General features: G+C 37.4%; 1 protein-coding gene across 2 annotated transcripts in view; it reads right to left on the bottom strand.

Moving 5' to 3' along the window:
- Nucleotides 1-25,284, bottom strand: part of adck1 (aarF domain containing kinase 1) — a 158,569-nt gene that overhangs the window by 72,217 nt on the left and 61,068 nt on the right. For both annotated transcript variants that reach the window (XM_055171810.2, XM_055171809.2), the window contains 2 exons: nucleotides 1,833-1,991; nucleotides 1,378-1,536 (listed from right to left, as the gene is read on the bottom strand). In XM_055171810.2, the coding sequence (XP_055027785.2) occupies nucleotides 1,378-1,536; nucleotides 1,833-1,991 (318 nt within the window). The remainder of the gene's footprint in view (nucleotides 1-1,377; nucleotides 1,537-1,832; nucleotides 1,992-25,284) is intronic.

Below are 25,284 nucleotides of genomic sequence, written 5' to 3' on the forward strand. Positions count from 1 at the left end.
ACGTGCACTGCTGGACTTTTGAAACCTCGCGTACATTGTACGCAAAGACAGCGCATGTGGTACAGGAGTATGTAGGCATTGCAATTCATCACAATGTGCATGAGTCGAATGTTAGCGCATATGTATGAATCAATGAGATTCCACATCCTGTAGTGGAAAAATGCAAAAAAAAAAATCACGATTGTTTTACAGTGGGTTCACATCAGACGCATTTGAGGCATCAAATTCGCATCTACCGTGTCTAGTTTAGTAAACATTTTGAGTTTACGTGCTTCATTTGCGTGTGAAATTCTAGTCATTGAGACATTCATGTGGAAATTCGCGTCATGGGAGGGGCTTCTGCGACTCCACTCACTTCCTGTAATCACGTCACTACTAGAGCAAGCTCCTGATTGGTTAACTCTGTGCGTTTTTTCGGCAAAGTTAAAATGTTTCAACTCGCGGCAACGCTTAATTCGCACAAACTAGACACGCGAATGAGGCGGAAACGCATCTGATGCGTGAATCAGGCGGAAACGCGTCTGACGCGCTAAACACCTCATTCGCACCGCTAGACCTCCAGATGTGCGTCAATGCGTCTTCACATTGACTTAACATTGAAATCACTCGTGCTTGACGCGTCTACTGCAACTGGTGTGAATGCAGCAATAGGAAAGTTGTGATTTCATGATTTTATTACGGTTCTTTTTTATGTTGGTTTTTAAAAGACTAATACTAATGTCCCTATTTAAAAAAATGCAGTCCTACAAGGTAACAAAATATATAAAAAGGTATACACAGCCCTTTAAGACTTGCCTTCATGTAGCTCCCGTCTCAGTTTCATGTGGGCACGAAACAACGATATTTCCGAAAAAAGTGGATCGTGGAGACATTTGAATAATTTACGTTCAAAATCACCATATCGCACACTAGTGGGGCTTCATCAGAGTGACGCCACATTAACAAGAGAATCAAAACAGTACGCCTAATGAGACTAATGCTTTGGTTTAATGGGGATTAAAAAGAATGAGAAGGTGGATTTTTTCACTATAAGGTGGTTGTGTTCACGCACTGCCAACTCACCTTTATTGTCCAAACACCTTGCAAAAGTGGAATTTGCATAATAGGTGACCTTTAAATGGTTCATTAGGTCATGAACTTTTTATTGTGTTCAACACATTAAGGTTTAGCACAATGAGAGAGGGTGAGTAAACAATGACAGATCACCAAGCCCTTAACCATGAATCTGACAGAATCGCAGTGTTGAATAAAACATACAGTATTTGCTCAGGAGAACGTACAGTACAGAAAACTACAGACGGCTACTCTGCAGAATCTTGTCCTCAAGATCAGTACAGTTTTATTTCATAGCATCACACACGCGTCTCTTCCACAAACCTTCAGAAAGTCGAACCGTTTGAGCATCTCTGCTACTTTCTCTGCGTTTCGGCCTTCATTGAGGAAGTCCAGCTCTAGAGGCATGTTCTTCTTAGCCTCCTCCACCAGCCACATAAAAGCAAAGTCTGGAAACAACCATTGGACAACCTGCAGGAGGAACTAACAAATACAGATATATAAGACATTAAACCAAAGCTCAACAATTCTACTATAAGACCCAGGTGTAATCAAGTAATTATTCATGATACAAATAAAATCGTAGCTGTGTGGACAAATGAATATGTGCAACAAAATAAAACTGTATGTTGAATGATGGATTCTATTTTTTAAGCACTAATGGTGGGTGAATAGGCCTCTAGACGAATCGAGCAACACATGGGCGTGTGACAATGATAAAGCTTGTGAATTAGCCATCAGAAGCCAGGAATTGGCAACTCCGCTCCCCCGGTAATTACCTCCATCACAACAATGTCCTTGGAGCTTTGCTGCTGGACCTTGGGATGTTGCACCTTCACTGCAACGGTCCTGCCGTCCGAAAGTACAGCTCTGTGGACCTGGGCTAGGGAGGCGGCACCCTGGGGCTTCTCTTCAAACCGGATAAAAAGCTCACCAAGCTGTGGAGGAAGTTTTGGAAAGGTGAGAAAAATGGGAAATTAGGAATAACATATCGGAATGGCACAATAAATGACGGTGAATGCAGCAGGTGCTGTAACAATGAATCAGGGTTCCCACACATTAGTTAACTTCAAATTCAAGGACCTTTCAAGGACTTTCCAGATCCAATACCCTCAAATTCAATGACTAAATGTGGGGACACATTTCAAGTGAGAGCAAGGTTACATCGAGTTACCTTTTAAGATACATTGTTACAGTTCCCTTTCAAGGGAACTCGCGCTGCATCACTGCGGTTACACTTTGGGACGCCTCCAGAGGTTAGTGCATCTGAATGTGTATATCAAATTCAACCAATGGTGAGGCTTAACGAGGCTTATATTGCTATCTGAAATATTGCCAAAGGTGGTGTTACAGGGATGTACGCAGTATGGCAAAGGAGACGCAGGGTCTCGTTCCCTTCTCAGGGAACAACAGTTACATACGTAACCAGAGATGTTTTCATGTGTCAAACACAACTATGCAAAAAAGCATTTTGGTATGAATCAACATTCGCATACAGAAGATATAAGCATTTAAATCGAACAGTTTAGCACGTGTGCTTAAAACTTCTAGAATTTTGTATAAATAGGAAAATGTTGCCGTTATTTTGTCACTTATTGCGAGCAGTGTGCTAGCTGGAGCCGTGTACTTCAGGTCTTTGTGCTGGGCTGGGCTGGTGGTGGGTGCGTCAGACAGAGTTATGGGACGCACGGCGATAAAACGGGTATGTATGGAATTATCTAACTTTGGGGGATACAGTGAATAAGCTAAAGTCCCAAAAAGTTGGCGTGTTCCTTTAAGTAATGTAAAAAAGTTACAGCTTTTTATTTTAAAAGAGTAATATTAAAGGACAAGTTCTGTATTTTACACTTTAAGCCCTGTTTTCAGATTGTTTATGATGAAATAGAACGGTTTTGACTAAAATTTGGACATATGCAGCTGCCCCGAGAATTTTCGGGTGTTTGTTGTTTCGCCTCCCACCTCTGGGTTTATAGGTGCACAGGAACAATCCTTCCGTAAATGCATTAAACTTTCATTTACAAAGACGTGAAACTCACCGAGTGGTCAGGGGTGTTCACTGATATGCTCACACAAAAATCGCTGCAAAAGACGCATTCCAACAGGTTTTATCGTAGATTTTGCCAACTCCATTGACTTGTATTAGATGTGCTGTGAGGTAAGGTTTTACTCCGCGCCGGGAACCTTCTTTGTATTCTTGCAATTGGCAAAGGTGGATTATCGCCACCCACTGGGCTGGAGTGTCTATTATTCAAGGTCTCAACGGAAGAATATACGAGTGTGAGGCGTTTGGGAAAATAGGTCCACAAGTTTACAACAAACGGTAAAACACCTGTTGGAACGCATCATTTGCAGCGATTGTTGTGTGAGCATATCAGTGAACACCCCTGACCACTCGGTGAGTTTCACGTCTTTGTAAATGAAAGTTTAATGCATTTTAGGAAGGATTGTTTCAGTGCACTTATACAGCCATTATAGAGGTGGGAGGTAAAACAGCAAACACCCGAAAATTCTTGGGGCAGCCGCATATTTCGAAATTTCAGTCAAAACCGCTCTGTTTCATCTGAAAACAGGGCTTTAAGTGTAAAATACCGAACTTGTCCTTTAAATGCAAAAAATTATACAAACTAAGATTAACAAATGCTGTTATTTGTTAGCTTACTATGGTTAAGTGTTACCAATTTCATGTTTATGAATTTTTCAGCCAATGAGTTTGTTGAATAAATATTTTGTAAATAATAACTTTTAGAGATATTGCACCAGCAAAGAAAATTTATAGCTGATTAAACATTTTATTGATGATAAGCTGGGCATCTTGGTTAAAAATAAATCTACTTATTATGTAAATTGTATGTATAGATCTGGGTAGTGAAGCATGATGATAGACCACCTTGGCCAGTAACCAAATGGTTTTGGGTTTCAAACCAAAAAAGGACAATCCATAAACATAAATCACTTGAGGCCTTGAAAGTTGACAGCATTTTCAAATCCACAAATCCAAGCTAATACGTGGGAGGAGCTTAGTTTAATTCATTCAATGCTAGTTCACAATAAAACCGATGCACTCGGTTTGCTTAAAATAAGGACAGAGGTGTAATAAAAATGGCATATGTATATATCTCTACAACACTTTCTCCTAAAAAACGTTCAGTCATTTAATTGCAGGAACATACTCTCTACAGATGATATTAAAGAGGGAACAAATCATTTAATTGCCAGTTCAGTTCTAACAGCAGGGGAGATGATGTTGTGCATGCTGTATATAAGCAGGGCATGTTGTAAATGCGGCTTTTGAGAAATAGCATGACTGATCCGTATGCCACTTTTGCCTGCAATGACAACTGCAATGAATATTCAAGAGTAAAACAACAGGGGCAGTGGAAAGGGATGCCAGGAGGAAGTGACAAATCTTTCGTTTTGTGTGCGCACAAGAGGAGTTAACCATAAATAAATATACTAAAAAGAACATCAAGCTGTTCTGCTCCACAATGGCATACAGCCAATGTGTTTTTATGTTCCTGAAGAGACTAATTGGATGAATTGTGCTTTTAAAGGAAGGCAAAGGTGGACAATTCAACCTTGAGTGCTGACAAATCAAAGCTTTTTACACTATTAACGTCACCTGGTAACCAAACTCCACACGAAAGTGAACGAAAGTGAAATGTGGTAAGATGAAGGTCAGCTCCATTTAACTGCTCTTTCTCAACAAGGATTTTAGTGATACCAAAGGGTGCGTACGCTCTTTCCATGATGTCATAGATAAATCATTTTGGCTGTATGGTTCTATAAAGAACCTTTAAAGCGACACTCCACTTTTTGGAAAATATGCTCTTTTTCAGCTCCCCTAGAGTTAAACATTTGATTTTTACAGTTTTGGAATCCATTCGGCTGATCTCCGGGTCTGGCGCTACCACTTTTGGCATGGCTTGGCGTGGTCCGTTGAGTCTGATTGGACCATTAGCATTGCCCTAAAACCAAAGAGTTTCGATATTTTTCCTATTTCAAACTGGGGCAATGATATTACGCAGTGCCCGAAAATAGTTCCCTGCTATTGAAAGTTACCTAAGGGGGCTATTTTCAGCTGCTGCGTAATAACATTGCGCCTCGTGCAGCGATGTTACAGCAGCAAAGTCCTTGATTATTACGCCAGAAAGAGAGTATAGTTTCTAGACATATCGGCCTAGAAAATCGCAACTTTTAATTTTTCGTCGGTCTTAGTACACGATGTAACTACAGAAGAGTCAAGTTTAAAATTGGAAAAATATCAAAACTCTTTGGTTATTTTTTAGCGCGATGCTAATGGTCTAATCAGATTCAATGGATTATGCTAAGCTATGCTAAAAGTGATAGCGCCAGACCCGGAGATCAGCTGAATGGATTCCTAAACGGTAAAAATAAAATGTTTAACTCTAGGGAAGCTGGAAAATGAGCATATTTTCAAAAAAGTGGAGTGTCCCTTTAACATGTGAAAAACCTTCCTGTTTCACATGCCATGTTTATGATGTATATTAAGTCTGATTTCTTTGCAACATTCAAAATGCACCAAATAACATCACTGTGTACTTTAAATCATCATGCTGGGATATAATGGAGTTAACAGCTCGGTGCATGCTGTCATTAAAAAAAGGGGACAATACAAAAAAGCTCTGAAATAATTACTTTTTCAATACAACTTTTGTATTCAAATTATTATGCTGATAATATTGTTTGTGTAATAAAAAGTGTAAATAAATTAGAAGTCTTTGCACTAATGTTCTTAAACTTTTGAACCCCACTGTATCTAAAATGTTTAAGCTGTATGACAAATTAATCTGCATTAAAAATCTGGTTTGTTCATTCTGCATCCAAAAAAAACTGACAGCTCTAAAGTGGTACCAGGCACTCTGAGTCTCTCAACCTGAGAAACTGAATCAAGAAAACCGAGTTAACCGCTCCGAAGTGTCAATAAAGCTGGACTTCTGCCATCGATGTCTGCTGAGTGGCACAGGGCCGACCAGCAGAACCACCATCGAGAGGCTTGATGCCAGCTTCTGTTATCTCAGGTGAACGTCTCCGGCTGCCATTGACAAACATTTCACAGACATTTCTCACCTTGTGCATCCACCCAGAAAATTCCCCTGTAAGCGGCAGGTCGTGGTCCAGTCTGAAACACGCACGGAAAAACGGGTATGTCACAGGCTGCGGTGAGGTTCAAAGGTGTAGAGCGGGGACACGGGACAGGGCTCTGTAAACATCTTACATTTTACAGAAATCTGCTTCGCTCAATGTCACACTGTTTTAGTCTGTGAAACAACCGGGTAAAAATAGAGTTCTTGGTGACATGATTCAGGTTTACCAGTTCCGACAGAGTCCCTGAATAACACTATAAATATATAATGTATATCTCACAGTACACCCTAAAAATAAAAATAAATAATCCACTCCAATCCAGGCAGTCACAATCCACTCCAATCCCACTGTAGGCATAAAAATCAAAATAGCTTTAAAAAAACACCCGTTTTGGTTAAAAAATAAAAAAAAATTAGTTTTTGAGTTTAATGATACATACAAGAAGGAGAAAAACTAATGATTTACTGTTTTTTATTTTGGATAAACTTTCCCTTTACCATAGCCAGTGTTTGGCACTCAGGTGAAGCAATACTGGCCTGCAAACAAGTACAGTACACACTGAATTAACAAATGGAGTTAAACAATTTCAACTTGTTTTTATACGTTATGTCAACTTATGTGAAAAGTCAAAACCTTAAATAGTAGGTTGAATAGACTTGCAAAACCACGTTGTTATAACTTCATTTTTTACAGTGCAGAAATAAATATGACGAATAGCGAGAAATTTGCGAAGGTTTTGTGACCAAACGTTTGCATATGTGTGGGGCGGGTCTATCAAAAGAAGGTCCCGATTCTATTGGGGTAGGGGCGTGTTTCTTTAGGTGATTTCAAATATCAACATTGGCTTTCAGAGATCATGCACCCCGCCTTAAAGGTTTCACCCTGGAAAGCATTTTAAACAAAATTGAATGAACTTCCATCTATTTTGGGCTCTTATTGGCTGTATTTTTTTTTTATTATGTGGTCCAAGTCATCCATGAAAAATAAAAAAATTCGGGTTTTCTAATGAATAAATTAATATGTCGGCAAAATTATACTTTTGAATACAGAAGTAATTTCACACATTTTAACATGGCCTACGCCTTAAGATTATTTATGTATAATTTATTTATTCATAATAAATATATAAATATCTAGTTTTCTAATGAATTAATTATTATGTTGGCACACTTAAATTTTTGAGTACAAAAGTAAATTCAAACATTTTAACATTTTATTATTATAAACATTATTTTATGCAAACTCATTGTACAATTTATGCCATTCCAGCATACACTCACCTAAAGGAATATTAGGAACACCTGTTCAATTTCTCATTAATGCAATTATCTAATCAACCAATCACATGGCAGTTGCTTCAATGCATTTAGGGGTGTGGTCCTGGTCAAGACAATCTCCTGAACTCCAAACTGAATGTCAAAATTGGAAAGAAAGATGATTTAAGCCATTTTGACCGTGACATGGTTGTTGTTGCCAGACGGGCCGGTCTAAGTATTTCACAATCTGCTCAGTTACTGGGATTTTCACGCTCAACCATTTCTAGGGTTTACAAAGAATGGTGTGAAAAGGGAAAACATCCAGTATGTGGCAGTCCTGCAGGCAAAAATGCCTTGTTGATGCTAGAAGTCAGAGGAGAACGGGCCGACTGATTCAAGCTGATAGAAGAGCAACTTTGACTGAAATAACCACTCGTTACAACCGAGGTATGCAGCAAAGCATTTGTGAAGCCACAACACGCACAAGTGTAGTGGGCACAAGTAGGTGAGTGTATATCGCTATATTCATATTAATCTACACACAAGTTGATCTACACAAGTTGGGCTAGGACAGTTCGGCATCTCCAATTCACCTAACCTGCATGTCATTGGACTGTCTATCTAAATGTCTGAATGTCTTTGGAGAAAAGTAACCAGAGTACCTGAAGTAAACCCACGCTGACACTGGGAGAACATGCAAACTCCACACGGAAAGCCCCCACCCCAAACACCTTCAGATTCAGAAAAATTCATGAGAAGTCTAAACTTGAATGGCAGTGCCCATCATAAAAAATAAGGTCTCATACAGTACCTTCACACCCAGTTAACACAAATACAGACAGCACGTGTACAGGTCTGGTGTCATCTGTCCACACTCCATCACAGTGTTTATCATCAGTCTCTGGCATACGCAAGCATCCTGTCTGATTAGGCTAATGTTAACCTGACCATGGCTCGCTGCTCATAGGGACCTTCAAGCACACCTGAGGCAACTTCCCATAAGACTAACACTAGCCACTGTACTGGTTACTGTACCTCTGGAAAAACTCTCAGTATTTTGTTTACCGATAATTACGATATTTAGATTTATTTCAACAGATGGTCACCATTCCCTATAGTTAAGAAATATGCACAAATGTCTAGTGTATGTTGGGTTCAGACATGCCTTACGTGATCCATAAAACCCTCTCTCGGATGTAGTGAGGTATACATTTATGTTTATCCGTGAAATGACCATTTTAACATCACTCTATCTATGATGTAACAGCAAGCAAGATGTTCTAACACCAATGCTGAGTCACATTCCTCATCTGTCAATCAAACTTGTAGGGGGCAGGGCTAAGCTAAGCTCCTCCCACCCATAGCTCCATTGTTTCCTTTGCGGCGCAGGAATAATACAAGCAATTAGCAACAGCAGAGGTCAAAGAGGAATCCCTAGAGAGATACAGTCATTAGCTTAGCCTGTCTCTTGTCATATGCAATATGTTCATCCCTCCATGAAGCCTTACTACAACGTTCCCTACTGTATCAAACCTCACTGGGAAAAAATTCCCTCCGTGGATGAGATTTAGTGCTTGAGATATCAAGTGAGAATACTTGCACATGCAAAACCACATGTCTGTTTTTTGTGCTTGTGTCCCGTTTTCGTCATTTTGTTTTCACCACAGCGTTCATGCAGCTGACCCAGTTTGTCCTTTCTGAAATGATCAGATAATCAGAGTTTTGTCTTTTCTTTCGTCTAGGCTTATCTAAAGCCACAGATGACTGCGAGCACAGATCAGCCTGCGCCTGTGATGGCCTGATAGCGCAGCATGACCTCTGACCTCCCGTTGAGCAGCTGGAGCCATTATTGTGTCTGACTGTAATCACAGACCGCCGCACAGGGGGACACACAAACAGAGCCGAGGCCACGAAAACAAATAAAGTATCACACTGATTACACAATGACAGAAACGCTACACAATGTGCACAATAACAGCAACGTTTGGCTACATCAACTTAAATTGAGGAGTTACTGGTAGTATATTAACAAATACAGTAATACCAAACATCACATAATGCAATGTACTGTATGCATTAGCTAACATGAATTAACAATGAGCAATATAGCTTTTAGCATTAAAATGGCTACACTTTAAGGTATTAGCAATAGCAAAAAATAAATTGTCACAGTCTCTACAGTTTTAACTTTAAGTTTAGCTTTGATAAACTACTCACCAATCCCACTGTAACTAATAGCACAACCAAAGAGATCAGTCAAATATACATGAGAAAAGTTTGCAAAACCTTTAGAATTAAGTAGATTTCTGCATGAATAATTTCTGAAGTAGGGTCCGCTCTTCCTCTAAATCATAATAACAAATAAGGGAGTGCGTTTTTAGAGCTGTAAATGCTTCATCTCAGATGACTCGAATAACAAATCATATCAGGGGAAAGACACATACAGTACTGACAACGTGCATTGCATCAAGCATAGAGAAGACTGAACTGTACAAAACCACAAAACCATGTCCTATATTTCACCGTATATATAATGCAGATAAACCAAGTTATTTCTTTCGGCACCAAAGTCCATTAACATTTTTATATTAAAGTGAGTTTCCCATTATTCTTTTTCGAGAAAAAATCATTTTGTTGTGGGGCATTTTTCTGTCCTTCTGCGAATGGAAATCTTATCTTTATTACACAAACACAAAAACTTCTGGCATGTTCAAAATAAAATCAAAGAGTTGATGTTTGAATGAAAACTAAAATATTTTCCATAATGAAACAATTAAATTGTCTAAACGTAATACACTCTGAGAAAGGATGTGTTAATTTTTTACATATTTTTTGTGTTATGCTATTAACACATTGGGCCCTATCATACACCAATGCAGCGCAATGTGTGACACAAGTGTCTTTTGCTAGTTTCAACACGGTGCAATTATTTTCATGTTTAGCGCCACGTTGTGTAAATAGCAAATGCATTTGCCCCCAATTTTGCGCCCATGGACTTTCTTGTCTGAAAACGAGGTGTGTTCAGGCGCATTGTTGGTGTGTTGCTATTTTGAGGCAACTAAAAAAGACTACGATATTGACCAACTAAAACCTGGTCTAAAGTCAATGGTGCAATATTGTTTTTGTTATTTAATGAGCGCGTTAGTAATATGCGCCTATAAACGGGAGGACAAAGCACGTTTGCTTATGACACCCATGGATGCGCAACAGCACATAAACTTTATAAAATGTTAAAAATGAAAGAATTAAAATGTAAACGATTATTACCGAGTCTGTTGGACATAAATGAGGATCAATTTAGAAGGCGTAAAGAGCTGCTTCACCTGTAGCCTGTTAAGTAATTAAATGTTTTGCTTTAAACAAATGCAAATATTGCATTTTTTTAATGTTTTTTTTTAAAATCTACCCCACGGATTTATTGCATATGATGACTTTGTATCTGTGGATATGACATGAGAACACCTTTTCTTGCGTATTTGTAAATTATTTTTTGAGATAACACTGATCATGTAGGCTATCCATGCATTTACAGCAATTAAAAGCCTGCTAATCTTACTTCCATGACTGAAAGAAAATGACTTTAAAAAGGTTTTAATACAAAACAATAACAGTTTCATTACAAATGAAAACAACACATTTTTTATATCAATCTTCAACTGGTGGTCTTCTTCCTCAGCTTAGTTTTTTAGTTTACGTCATCCAAATATGAAAACGGCATGGCGTCAGCGCAACTGGCTTTTAAAGAGGATAAGAGCTGAGACCCTCATTGGTTTATTGCACGTTACGCCCAAAACACACCCATTACTCATTACTAGGGATGTTCACATTGACCGTTTAACCGTTAACCGAAGGTAAGAATTTATGACCGATTAACATTATCAGTTAAAATAAAAAAATATTTGTTAATACATGGTGCGTGTCGTCATGAGCCGACAGACATTTCGGCACTTTTCTATCTTTAATTTGTGAATGTCCTGTAAATGACACAAATGATTGCTGCCCTGACGGTCTGATAAAGTAATCATTTGTATGAGAAATCATTTGTATGCGTGTTTGGAAGCTCAACGGATACGCGCGCGTGTCCGCGCAAGATGACGCGGTCCTTCTGCGCACATCCGGACAGACGTTCGCTGATGGCCTCTGACCCTAACCATAAACATCTAGCTCTTTTTGGACAAACGGAGAAAGACGACGCAAAACCAAAACTTTCTGAAAAGCGTCCTGCTTTAGAAATGACCACTGTGGTAGATGAAACGGAGACAATCTGCCCTTTGGATAATAATCCACTGGACCGATCGCGTGCTTTTTAAGGTAATGTTGCGTGAATATCTGATAATGTATGAATCCTGGTTCTGTTGTTGATCTGTCGCTGCTGTCTGCACGTTCAAATTAAATGTTTTGTTTTTACTAGTTCACAGACAACAATCAACTGTATTTTTACTCAATGACAATTTCATATTAAAATCTTATAAGTTAACGGTTAATGTTCGGTTTAGAAGTTACGGTTGTTGGTCGGGAAAATTAACTGATATGAGCATCCCTACTCATTACGAGAATAGGAACAACCCTTTTAGGCCATGCGCTTGGCGCACAAACCATTTTTTTCCGTTGTTAAATTAACAAAAGTCGAATCAGACACGTTTTGTGTCAAGTTTGGTTAAAAGTAACACAAAATGTGTTATTCCAATAAAAACACAGATGTGTATATACTGGGAATTCTTGGTTGGTTTAAAACTGTAAAGAAAACATAAAACTATATTAAAACAATTATACAAAACACATTATACAAAAATTTTTGTGCACAAAAGCACAATTTCAATGCTCAGTGTGAGGCATTGAAAATGTCATACTGTAATTTTGTCATTTTATACAGTATTTTACAGTAACTTAATTTACTGTATAGGATAGCTTTATGAATTAATATCCTAACAGTTTTAAACCAACCCAAGAATTCCCAGAATACACACATCTGTGTTTTATTATAATATATACTGTTATATTATGCTTTCAACTTTTTTTGCATCTGCTAGGTATTTTAAAGGTTATATTTACCCCCATAACCTGCTTAATACATTTTAGTTTGTCATTGTTCAACATCCCATGTGTCATCTTGAGCCACTCTCCAAAATGTATTCCCTGCCCTTCAATCTTCTTGGATTCATACTCAAGTGACTGACACTTCAGCTTTAACCTGTCATGTAAAGAAATAACCCATTAGCCTCACCACTTTATCTTTAAGCTAACAGAGGAAAGTGTTCAACAAGATGCACTCGACATGAGTCAACTCGACTCAGGACCGAATTTGTGCAAACTGTGGGGGATTTACTTCTCAAAAAAAAAAAAAAAAAACCTCAAGTGTTACCTTCTTTCCCCACATCTACAAACTGCAAATAAAGACAAGCAAACAACTTAAATTCTCCATTCGCTATCTCCTGTACTTTTGTAAAATTATAGGGAAGGCAACAAAGGCAAAGAAGCTCTCACCCACACTAAGCTCGGCTGGCAACAGGGCAGCTGGAAACGTGCGTGTCATTTACTGTCGTGAAATTATACAATGTTCCCAGGAAGACAGACCTGCAGCCATTCACCAAAGCCATTTACCAAGGATCTGCAAAGCTTATCCTTGGGGTCAACCACCTCACTCCACAACCAAGCATTTGACACCAGTAATACTAGTGTGTCACCAGCCCAAGATTTTATAGCATACATGCAACAGCATGGTGGATATCAGACATCTCCACAAAAAGCAGCAAGCATTACATATCAGTTCCAATAGCCACATGTGAGGTCATTTAAATGCTGGATATTGTAGCAGGCCAAAAGGTGTAAAAAATATGTCTTTTACAAGCACACAAGAGAAAGGGGTTAGATACTGGATAAACTGGTTGAAGGAAAACAAGTGGGATAAAAGTTACAGAATTCCCCAAACTGTGTAGTGACATCATATGTGACCCTGCCCAGTCTAATTATGAGATCAGTAGAATCAAAGTTTGATTCATTTTATAAAAAGATTCATATTACATATTAGACAAACTGATCACAAAGTCTATCCAAGATAAAAAAATGTATTAGAAATTGGTCAAATAAAGTTGATTATCAGCCAGGCCCATTAATTTGGCTTATCATATCGGTCAACCACAAATGGTGTCCATAAAGTATTAAATAAATCCCATTCGCTTGCTGTGACTTTGCGCTTAAAACATGCAATCCTCTAAAGAATGAGTCACTAAGGTCTTGTTTGCTTTGTCAGTCAGTATCTCAATCTGAAACTCTTCCTCCCTTTATTATACTCGTTTAATCATAATGGATCTTAGGGACAGGTGAAGAACATCTTCAAGTGCTCTTCTAAGAACACATGAATCTTCTCCGCTTCTAAGAGGTTTTCTTAAAATAGGCCACTGAATGAGCAGTGGAAAAGATAGAAGACAATTGCTTATGTCTGGTCGGGCTCTATATAACAGTCTTTGTGACTGCCTCTCACAACTCTCATTGAGATACTTGTACATAAACTCATAATAAAATAACATCTTGAAATCAAGGTCTTGCCAGAGTTATGTGCTGTGAGGCTTTGACGTAGAAGACAATGTGACTTTTCTAAGAGGCACTCGTTTCAATTTCTGACTAAAATGCAACACACTGTAACTGATCGCAAATAACAAGTGCTAATTTGCCAAACCCCTACAGGCTGCGAAAACTCCCCAAGGAAAGGTGTTACTCTTTTTTTTTGTCGTTTTGCTGTCGTTCTGCAAGCATGCAAACTCTCTGTGGGCTGTACTGCTATTCATAATGTTTGACGGGTGTCTCATTTACACGCTGGCTTCAGAACATGCCGCGGACCCTCGAGGAGCTCACGTACCCACACTCTGGGGCAAGAAGTACCCCCTTGTGATGCTCCCCAAGGGGTCAGTACATTAACTATTGCATATCCCAACAGCACTGGAAGTGAAAACTCCTTGTGGCCATTACAATTCTAGCTCAGACATAAACAGGAGGAACTGTAAAGGTTGCAGATTAGGTATTCGCACTGGAAGCCTTCAGAAATAAAATTGCGACAGGAAGATTAGGTTGCAAGCCATTATAAAGTTAAAGCATGTCTAGAAGAATAAGAATGACAAAGTTTATAAGAAAAGTCTGTATGGGCAGTTAGAGTCAGGCCTGGGATTCATAAAACAATTGAGAGGGCAGTGCATTTCAGCAGCCTGAGGGGTGATTGTGATGAACGCTGACATTTTTACAACAAGCGTTTAAAGAGGCAAATGTTTCATCTGGGATGTTTGAACGGCAAATTAACTTGGATCTCTTGGCCTGGGGCAACTGGCTAATTTGATTCGGTGTGGAAGCGGCAGTGTTTGGCCCACTATTTATTTTTGCTATGTGAAGAAACAGTACTAGGAACCAATTATCTGGTGGGTTTTGGGGGCTTTCTGCTACTTTCCATAGAAAGACAACCCGACCAAAAAGTAAACTTTTAAGTCACTTTTGTCACTTTTCCATTTTAATTGCAATTTTTTAAAATGTTAAAAATATGTTTATATTAAATTATTAGAGAAACGTGATTCCACGCCCCGTGAACTCTGGTATTGTAAGAATAAATAAATCTAGAAATCTACAAACATTAAGTTGAGACCATATTTTTTAAACCATTGATCTTGTACAAATCGGGGGTTAAATGCACATTACCGTACTGGGTTTTGGAAGTGCTGTGAACGTTTCTGACCACGTTTTAATTTTTCAGAAAACAAAATGCAGTAGCAAGGAGCTCACGGTCGTGCACAGATGCTGATGCTGCATGCAACAGCACTGTTGCGTCGGCACCGTCTGCATTAAGCCCAGAGTATAGTTTGTTTTAACGCGTACGTGAACACGGTCAAAATCACAAACTTGCAAAGTATAGTTTATTTTAATCTACATGTACACAGACATTCAACAAATGCACATTGTGACAAAACACAATGCATCTCATGGGCTATATCCTACATTCTCCTGTAGGCGCATGCGTGGCCCATGCGTACTATATTAGTTGGGTTTCAAAAATCCAACCTTAATTATTGAAGCGTTCTTTATTGTTTATATATAAATAAAACTTGATTTTAGTTGGATCTGTTTTTGTGTCTTTATTTTTGCAGTGTTACTGTGATACATGTATGAATTATAATGTTAGGCTAGTAACGTAATAGTCGCATCTACTGGTAAGTTAACATCAGGCACCCAGCACTGACTCTGTTGGTACTATTTTCCACGCAACAACTCCTTGGCATTTTGACTTACAGACACAGCTACTAGCCTACAACACAAGGCACGTCTCTTCTTTCTGCCTGTCGGTTGCACGCGCAACCAGTTAATGATGTCGCGAGCAACCCATCTATACTTCAGACTTTAAGAAGCAACATGTGTAACACAATCAAAACCCCTTCAAAACGGCGAAAATCTCTGAAAAGTGACAAGGATGCTTCAGAGAACTCATAATATTGTGTCTATTAAACAGATTAATAGACAAGTAACAGATTAAAAGAGGCTTCTTTGATTTGGTTGTACCGTATGTAAAATTTGCCTCAAAAAACTGAGGGGGCACGTGCCCAACTTCTTGAATAGGCATTACGCCTCTGTGGATGTTAAAGGGACATTCCACTTTTTTTGAAAAATGCTCATTTTCTAGCTCCCCTAGAGTTAAACATTTGATTCTTACCATTTTGGAAGCCATTCAGCTGATCTCCGGGTCTGGCAGTACCACTTTTAGCATAGCTTAGCACAATTCATTGAATCTGATTAGACCATTAGCATCGTGCTAAAAAATAACCACAGAGTTTCACTATTTCCTATTTAAAGGAATAGCCTACCCTTTTGCCATATTAAACTAAGGTATTACCTTAACTTAGATGAATTAATACATATCTATCTTTTTTCAATGCGTGCACTGTACAGCGCGTCGTGAATGTGTTAGCATTTAGCCTAAACCCATTCATTCCTATGGTACCAAACAGGGAAGCCACCAAACACTTCTGTGTTTTCCCTATTTAAAGACTGTTACATGAGGAGTTATACCAGTAAGTAACTTTTTTTTGGTACCATAGGAATGAATGGGGCTAGGCTAAATGCTAACACATTCACAAGGCGCTGTACACTGCATGCATTGAAAAAAGATAGGTATGTATTAATTTGTCTAGGTTGAGGTAAAACATAGTTTAATATGGCAAAAGGGTAGACTATTCCTTTAAAACTTGACTCTTCTGTAGTTACATCATGTACTAAGAGCGACGGAAAATTAAAAGTTTTTCTAGTTTTTCTAGGTGATTTTCTAGGCAGATATGGTTAGTACTACTCTCATTCTGCCGTAATAATCAATGACTTTGCTGATGTAACATGGCTGCAGCAGGTGTAGTGATATTACGCACTGCCCGAAAATAGTCCCCTGCCATTGAAAGTAACCAATATTTTCGGGCAAATATCAGGACTATTGGTGCATTTTGAAGATTGGCAGTCTCTGGTTACCATGAACTGTTGCTATATAGCAAAAGCTACAGTACTGTGCAAAATTCTTATGCCAGCACCACCAGACTTGAAGTTTTAATGTCCATAATTTATTTTTCAATCTATTTTATTAAGATACAAACAGAAAATACAGGACATATGTACAAAAAAAAATCAGGACTAAGTCTCCTTTAGGCATCGTTGTTGTTTAGTGTGACCTCTCTTGGCACTAAACACATCTTGAGGGTTTTTTATCAGACTATAGTAAAAACACTAATTTCTTTTAAATTAGTTTTTATTTTATTTTATTTAGGTTTAAGAGATCCTGCAGTTTCCTGCTATTGCTCAAGTGGAAGGGGAGTTTACCCTAAAAACATCAGTTTACATTTTAATACAGTTTTTAATACTATATACACATTTCCTGTATTTTCTGGATGTATTCTATTAAAGAGACAGAGAAACAATTATATATGATCACTATAACATTGCAAAAACAACAAATCTAATTCTGGCATGGTGGCATAAGACTTTTGCACAGTACTGTATTTGATGGAATTGTTATTTTAAAAGTGCATTTGTGAAACATTAATACCCACGTCAGCGCTTGCTTCAATTGACATCAACAAGGACCGACACAACCAACCACCTTTGTGTAACACAGTATGGACACCGACCTCATTTACAATTCAAAGAGTTTTATTATAGCAATGTGTTCGGGAGGACGTTTTCATCTGTAAAGCTGCCTGCTCTCGTGTTGTTCGCAGTCATTTTGAAGACATCCGAGTAATGAAAAGGTTTCTTATACAATTGCATATGAGGCGATATATAATCAAGAGTCTTTGTGATGATGTGCTGCATACTGCTGCCATTGCTGACATTATAATGACTGTGGTGAGCTCGCATTTCCTCTGCGCCTCTGAGGTGTAATTAAAACATGTTGTCATCCTTTTTCATCCTTAAGAGCCAAACGCTGATACGCCTACAACAGAAGCTGGGTTGTAACTGGCCTAATCTGTTTAAAAGAATAAGAAATGAAAGCAGGAATTGCTTTCTATATCATTGAAAACATCCTGTCATGTCATACTGTAGGAAATATGGTAATTCAAGTTATTGTCAATAATGCTGCTGGGATATTGCAAAATATGCATGATTGCTGTGGTACAGGTTACCTTCAAATCACTCTTAGTTTAAAGAAAGTCTTTTCATATTTCCAAACCAAGTTGAATTTGCTTTAGTTATGTCAACTTTATTTTATAAGTTACAGCAACTCATCACTAGTTAATTCAGTTGAAATGCCTTCAATCCAAGTTGATTAAACTTACAGGTTGCTACATCACATGTGCACAGGTTAGCACTCTGTATAGAAACCTTATCCTGGTCCGCTTATCTTTTCTGTTTGATACGAAAATATTAAATTTATTTATTAAATGAAAACATAAAAAAATCACATTAAAGCAACACCAAAAATTTTTTTACCGTAAAATAACATTTCCCAAAAAGTTTCAGTCGTTCATCCACTCGAAACAGGGTGAACGGCACTTTCACGTTTGCTTTGCAGCCCTCTATCGGCCAAAACCGCACTAAAGAAGTTTCCAACCGTCGGGTCGCGGTCCTGTAGTTCGAGTGAAAACTACAAAAACTTGCTTTACGGCAGATCTACAATCCAATCAGAGCCAGCTTTGCTGCAGTAGGCTAAAGTATTTACGACAGTGGTAATGGACAATTCCGCTTCCAACCTGTAGGGGAAGCAAAGAGCAAAAACTCTTTAGTGTTGCTTTAAAATAGGATGGGGGGACCAAAACCAGAAACTAGCACCATATGCAGCTGACAATGGATAGATGGTTAACTCTTTCCTCACCAATGACGAGTTAACTCGACAATTAAGAGAAAACGCTTCCCTGCCAATGCAGAGTTTTTCCGGCAATCCGTATTTCTGCTATAATCCACCAGGTGCCACTCTTACCCAACTTATAAAACCTGGAAGTATCCCTTTAGGGCAAACCGTTTAAAACTCTGTGTATGCTTTGAGGATCGCTCTGAATCTGATCTTTAATAAAATTCTTTCACAAAAACGTTATTATGTCAACTTTTTGGTATTTGAAGAAACCTACCCATATTTGAGAGGTGATAAAAAGAGATCAAATAACGATAGGATGAAATATTTTTGTTGTTTTTTAAGTAGAGGCTCTGTTCTTTCATTTGATATATTGTATGTTTATACATGTAAAGAAGAACGTTTTCTGGAAAGCATTAAACTTTTGTAAAAATCATAAAAAATTATGCCGCTGGCTGGCAACTTTAAAAAAAAATGCTGGCGGGGAAAGAGTTAACTACTTAGCTGCGCCTTTTCGTCTTTGCTTGAGATATGTTTCAAAAGATCATACAATGAACTACTAATGTAATGGAAACGTATGGAAAGTGCAACGATGGCATGTCGGCGCGCAACAAGTGCAAAAGCAATTGAATACGAGCATGAAAAGTGGCGTAATTAACCGCTACTTCTTTTCGACGTACTTCAGATATGAATACGGTGCCAGTAAGTTCCGCCTTCTCCGAGAAGCGGATCAGAGCAAAAACTCTGAGCATTCGAGGAGCCAGAGGCCTTTAGCATGGAAATGAGAGGATGCCTTTGACCTAAACACAAGAAGCAGGGAAATGACAGGCGAGCTATGGAAGACTGTTATTGTTTAGGGTGTTAATTACAGTGAAAGATGCTGTAAAACAAGAGTGTGCACCATGAATAGGAAAGTAGGCACAGCTGGGACACTTTTAATCAGAGGCAGTAGAGCTAAAAAAGAGATTAGTGCTTTCGAGATTAAATATTATCTTTTCACAGCACCAAATAAATCAAGTTCTCTTGAAGCCCTTTTCACTTTATTTTTTTGCTCAAAGTCTTTTTATTCATTTTTCTAAATTTACAAAACATAATACTTGACAAATAGCATTAGATGAATGTATTACGTTGTATAAAAATCTTTTTGCACTTAAATTTTAAGTTTAATCAACTAGGTATTGACTAGTGATGAGCTGCTGTACAAGGAGTCCCATTAACTCTTTCTCCGCCATTGACGAGTTAACACGTCAATTAAAAGAAAACGCTTCCCTGCCAATGACGAGTTTTTACGGCAATTCGTATTTCCGCTATTATACACCAGGTTGCGCTCTTACTCAACTTAAAAAACCCGAAAGAATCCACTAAGACCAAACAGTAAAGACTCTGTGTATGTTTAGACATTGTTGTGAATCTGATCTTTAAAAAAAGTCCTTCACAAAAATGCTAAAATTCTATGTTTATATATTTAAAGAAGAACATTTGGTTGCACTTTATTTTACAGTATGTGTACTTACCTTGTACATATATGGTAAATAAGTTGTACTTACCGACAAATGTGTGGTACTTACTTTTAGGTATCTACATGGTAATTAATTGGTATCATTACTGTACTTACCAGTAGTACATACTTGGTAGTTATTATGTAACTCTAGGTAAGTACTGGGTAATAACATATACATACTTATAGTGTAGGTATACTGTAACTAATGAGAAACATTACTGTACTTATAAATAAATGTACAATATAAGCATTTAGTATTTACAAGCAAGTTAGGGTAAATGACAGGTATTTGTAGTGTACATATGTGATAGCTGATATCAAACACTACTGTACTTACAAATTGTATATACACGATAAGTGTGTGGTACCTGCAGGCAAGTGTAAGTTATACTTATACCATACGTATATGATAACTAAGAACAAACATTACTGATGTGCCATTTAGGTACTCAGACTCAGTATCTTTGTCCTTTAAATGAAGCATTAAATAACCGTATGCATTAACTACTGGGTACATTCACTAGTACGTCCATGGTAACTGCATGGAAACAGGACTGTAACATAAAGTGTTGCTTTTTACACAGTTATTACATAGGACCTACCCCCTAAGATAGTAGGTAAGTAGCATATACATGTCACTGTGAGGCAAACCCAACCATTGACTGTCATACGCATTAACTACTCTGTACATTCACTAGTACGTCCATGGTAACTGCATGGAAACAGGACTGTAAAATAAAGTGTTGCTTTTTACACAGTTATTACATAGGACCTACCACCTAAGATGTAGCATATACATGTCACTGTGAGGCAAACCCAACCATTGACTGTCATACGCATTAACTACTGGGTACATTCACTAGTACACACAGTACAGAAGTGTTTGATATTAGTTATCATATATACTATAAATACCTGTCATTAACGTTAACTTGCCTGTAAATACTAAATACTTAAATTGTAAATGTATTTGTAAGTACAGTAATGTTTCTCGTTAGTTACAGTATACCTACACTATAAGTATGTATCTGTTATTATCCAGTACTTATCTAGAGTTACATAATAACTACCAAGTATCTACAACTGGTAAGTACAGTAATGATACCAGTTAATTACCAAGTAGATACCTAAAAGTAAGTACCACACATTTGTCGGTAAGTACAACTTTATTATATATGTACAAGGTAAGTACACGTACTGTAAAATAAAGTGCTACCGAACATTTTCTGGAAGGCTTTAAACTTTTGTGCAAATCATAAAAAAATGCTGGCACTGGCTGGCAGCTTGTTTTTAAAAAGCTTGCAGGGAAAGAGTTAATAAAATTAGTTTAAAAGTTTGTTTTAGTGCAAATTTGATTGATTAAAAGAAACTTAAACATTTTAAGATTGCTGTCCTTAAGAAGCATCAGCTTTTATAAACCATGCCTATCTAAAGATATCGGATCAAGAGCACTCCATAAGGCTGAAAAGGGACACAAAACAATCTCAAAATTTTTAGACATCCATCAGCCTACAATTAGACAAATTGTCTACAAATGGAGACAGTTTAATACTGTAGCTACCCTTTCTAGAAGTGGGCGCACAGCCAAGAAGACTCCTAAGGCACATTGCAGAATACTCAGCGAAGTAAAGACAAACCCACAAGTAACAGCTAAAGGCTTGAAGACATCATTGGATCTGGCAAACATTTCTGTTCATGAGTCTACCGTACAGTACGTAAGTCTTTGAACAGACACAGTGTCTATGGCAGAACACTACGGAGGAAGTCGCTGCTCTCTCGTAAAACATTGCTGTGAGCCTGACGTTTGCAAAATAGCACCTTTGCAAACCCCAGTGCTACTGGGAAAATATTTTATTGACTGATGAAACAAAAAAAATACTATGGCACAAAAGGGGGACAGTTTCCAACACTAAGCATCATCCCGACAGTGAAGTTTGGTGGAGGGAACATCATAATTTGGGCATGCTTTGCTGCCTCAGAGCCTGGACAACTTGCCATCATTGAGAGGAAAATGAATTCCCAAGTGTAACAAATATCCTACAGGATAATATCAGGGTGGCTGTCCGACATTTGAAGCTCAGTAGCAGTGGTTGATGCAGCAGGACAATGACCTTAAGCATTTAAGTAAATCCACCACAGACTGGTCATTTGGAGTGTCCTAGTCAAACCCCAGACCTTAACCTGTGTTCCTTGTTTTACTAAACATAAATAGATACTTATATAATACATTAATGACAAAGAACAACACAACTTAACATAACCGATGGTTAGGTAGACAAAAGGTTTGAAATCACTCTTGTGCAGGGATTATTACGGCCATTGAAGCTAATGCAAAAGAAACAGTAATGGGAAGCAACTTTTAACAGCCGAATGGTTTGGCATCAGACCAGTGTTACAAGAAAAAGACATGCAATCACTTTTAGCAGTGTTATGGTCCTATTCAGACAGAGCAGAGGCAATGCGCTGGGTGGATGAATGGCTTGCTAATGGAGCAGATATTCATGCTGAGGAGATGGAGAGATACCGTTCTGCTGCAGGGCGTATGGAAGAAAAACTCTGTTGAGTGAGATAATGCGGTGTTTATGGTAATATTTTAATCTCTTATCGTGCTAGAGGAGAAACCCAGAGGGTATTTATCAGCTTTTGAACTAACGCACCAGTGCTTTATTCATTTTTATCATCTTTAAAATAAACTATTTTCCCATCTTTATGGCGTCCTATCAATTTCTTTTTTCAAGCTTTTCTCTTTCATGTGATGGATGCCATATTTTTAATTCTAAAAGACAGAAAGTTTAGTGCAAGATTTGGCTTAGGCGTTGTCATTTTGCAGACAAAACGTCATGCGACTTATGAAATATGAAACGTAGCCCACATCTCAGCATAAACATCATCCTAATATGTTCAGCTTTAGTCACTGAAGGGTAAGTCATGTTGCTTAAAGTCTGAGAGAGTTATTTTTATGTTTGTTTTCACAGATACTAAAAAAAATGTTTTGGAAAGGTCTGATAGCGTAGTGTAGCGCACCACAGAGCAGAGCACTGGACCTTCACTTCAGAGTTCAGTGGACAGATTGTCGAGTCATTTCTATGGCACGCTCCAGATTCAAAACACCGTAGGAACACATATGCCACAACAAATGCTACACTTCCACTTCTATTTGATTTGTTTTTATGACTGTTAAAAAGTGAACTTGGCAGCTTACATTATAATGTAAAAATTAGTGCTGGGCATAGATTAAACTAGATTAATCTCATACAAAATAAAAGTAATTTTTTGCATAATATATGAGCTTGTGCTGTGTGTAATTATTATGTATATATAAATACACACACATTTATATATGTATTTAAGAAACAATTACATGTGTGTGTGTATATATATATATGTATATATATATGTATATGTATATATATGTAATTTTTTAAATTTATATATAATATAGAATATATTAAAATATAAATAAATTATATATATATATATATATATATATATATATATATATATATATATATATATATATATATATATATATATATATATATATATATATTATTCTATATTATATATAAATAAAGAAATTATATATAAATAAAACATTTCTTAAATATAAATGGGCATTTATTTATTATAATTAATTATAATCTTTGCTAAAGATTTTGATCATAAGCAACTTGTATATTTAAATCTAGGTATATATTTTATGTATTCACGCATTTTCAGCTGAGCTACATAACACATTATATGATTTTCACCATTTAAGAAATCATTAGACTTTAAATTAGGACTTCAAACTATTTTCTAAATAATATTTTCTTTGTTGCTATTTATTTTGGGGAGAAACTATAGGACGAAGGTGTTGGTGTTAAAGGTTTGGCATACATGACAGTGAGTAACATGTGATTGTGGGGAACGGCCCATATGGATACAGGAAGCACTGGGACAGCCTGCGCTCTGCGAGGGTGGTAACCATCGAAGCGGAGAGGGCTGAGTCTGTGTATCTAGAAGATATAAAGCATCACCAATGCCAAAGATCTCCAGCCTCCCACATGCCCCTTTACTACCATAATTGAATGCCAAAAAAGCCCACATGCTCTTTATTTCAGGTCCTCGTGCTAAGTATAACTGACTTTCCAATATGGTAAATAAGGAACCCAAGAGCAAAGAACGCCGGGACAATCTGTTTAAATAGCTCAATGTTATGAAAGTTCAAGAAGCCTGAAACATAATTGAAATGGCTAATTAATGGGACAAATATGACTATTAAACAAAACTAATGTGATGCATTATACACAGTTAATCAACCTACAAACCTATTTACTTACAAACTTCAAATTTTCCTCCAAAAGGCGTTCATACCCATTTAATTATTTTAGAATATATTTTAAAAATGAAAGAAAGAATAAAGGGAAAAAGAAGGAAGGAGGGAAAGAAAGAAAGAAAGAAAGATAAAGGGAAGGAGGAAGACAAGGTAAGGGAGGGAAGGAAAGGACTATTAAAATAAAAAAGAAAGCAAGAAAGGATGGAAGGAAAAATAAAGAAAGATAAAGGGAAGGAAAGAAGACAAGTTAAGGGAAGACGAGGTAAGGGAAGGAAGAAAAGGAGAAAGAAAGAAAAGAAGGAAGGAACAAGAAAGGAAGACAAAAAGGAAGGAAAAAGTAAGAAAGAAAGGAAGACAAAAAAGAACGAACGAAATAAAGGAAGGAAGGGAAGAAGTATGGAAGAAAAATTAGAGAACAAAAAAATAAGAGAATAAAGAGGAAAGAAGAAAGAGGAATAGAATCAGAAAGCAAAAAACAAATAAACAAAAAAGAAAAGAAGAAAGCTAAGAAGAGACATGAAAGAAAGAAAGAAAGAAAGAAGCTAGGAAGTAAGGAATAAAAAAGAATAAGGGAAGGAAGGAAAGAAAGAATTAAGGAAAAGGGAAGGAAGAAATAAGGAAGGAAGAAAAAGTAAAAGAAGTAAGGAAATGAGTCAAAAAAACCAGAAACAAAACAAACAAACAAACAAACAAAGAAAAGAAAAAAGCAAGGAAGAGACGATAAAGACAAAAAGAAAGAAAGAAAGAA

Source organism: Misgurnus anguillicaudatus, chromosome 7 (genome assembly GCF_027580225.2).
Source record: "Misgurnus anguillicaudatus chromosome 7, ASM2758022v2, whole genome shotgun sequence".
NCBI lineage: Eukaryota > Metazoa > Chordata > Actinopteri > Cypriniformes > Cobitidae > Misgurnus > Misgurnus anguillicaudatus.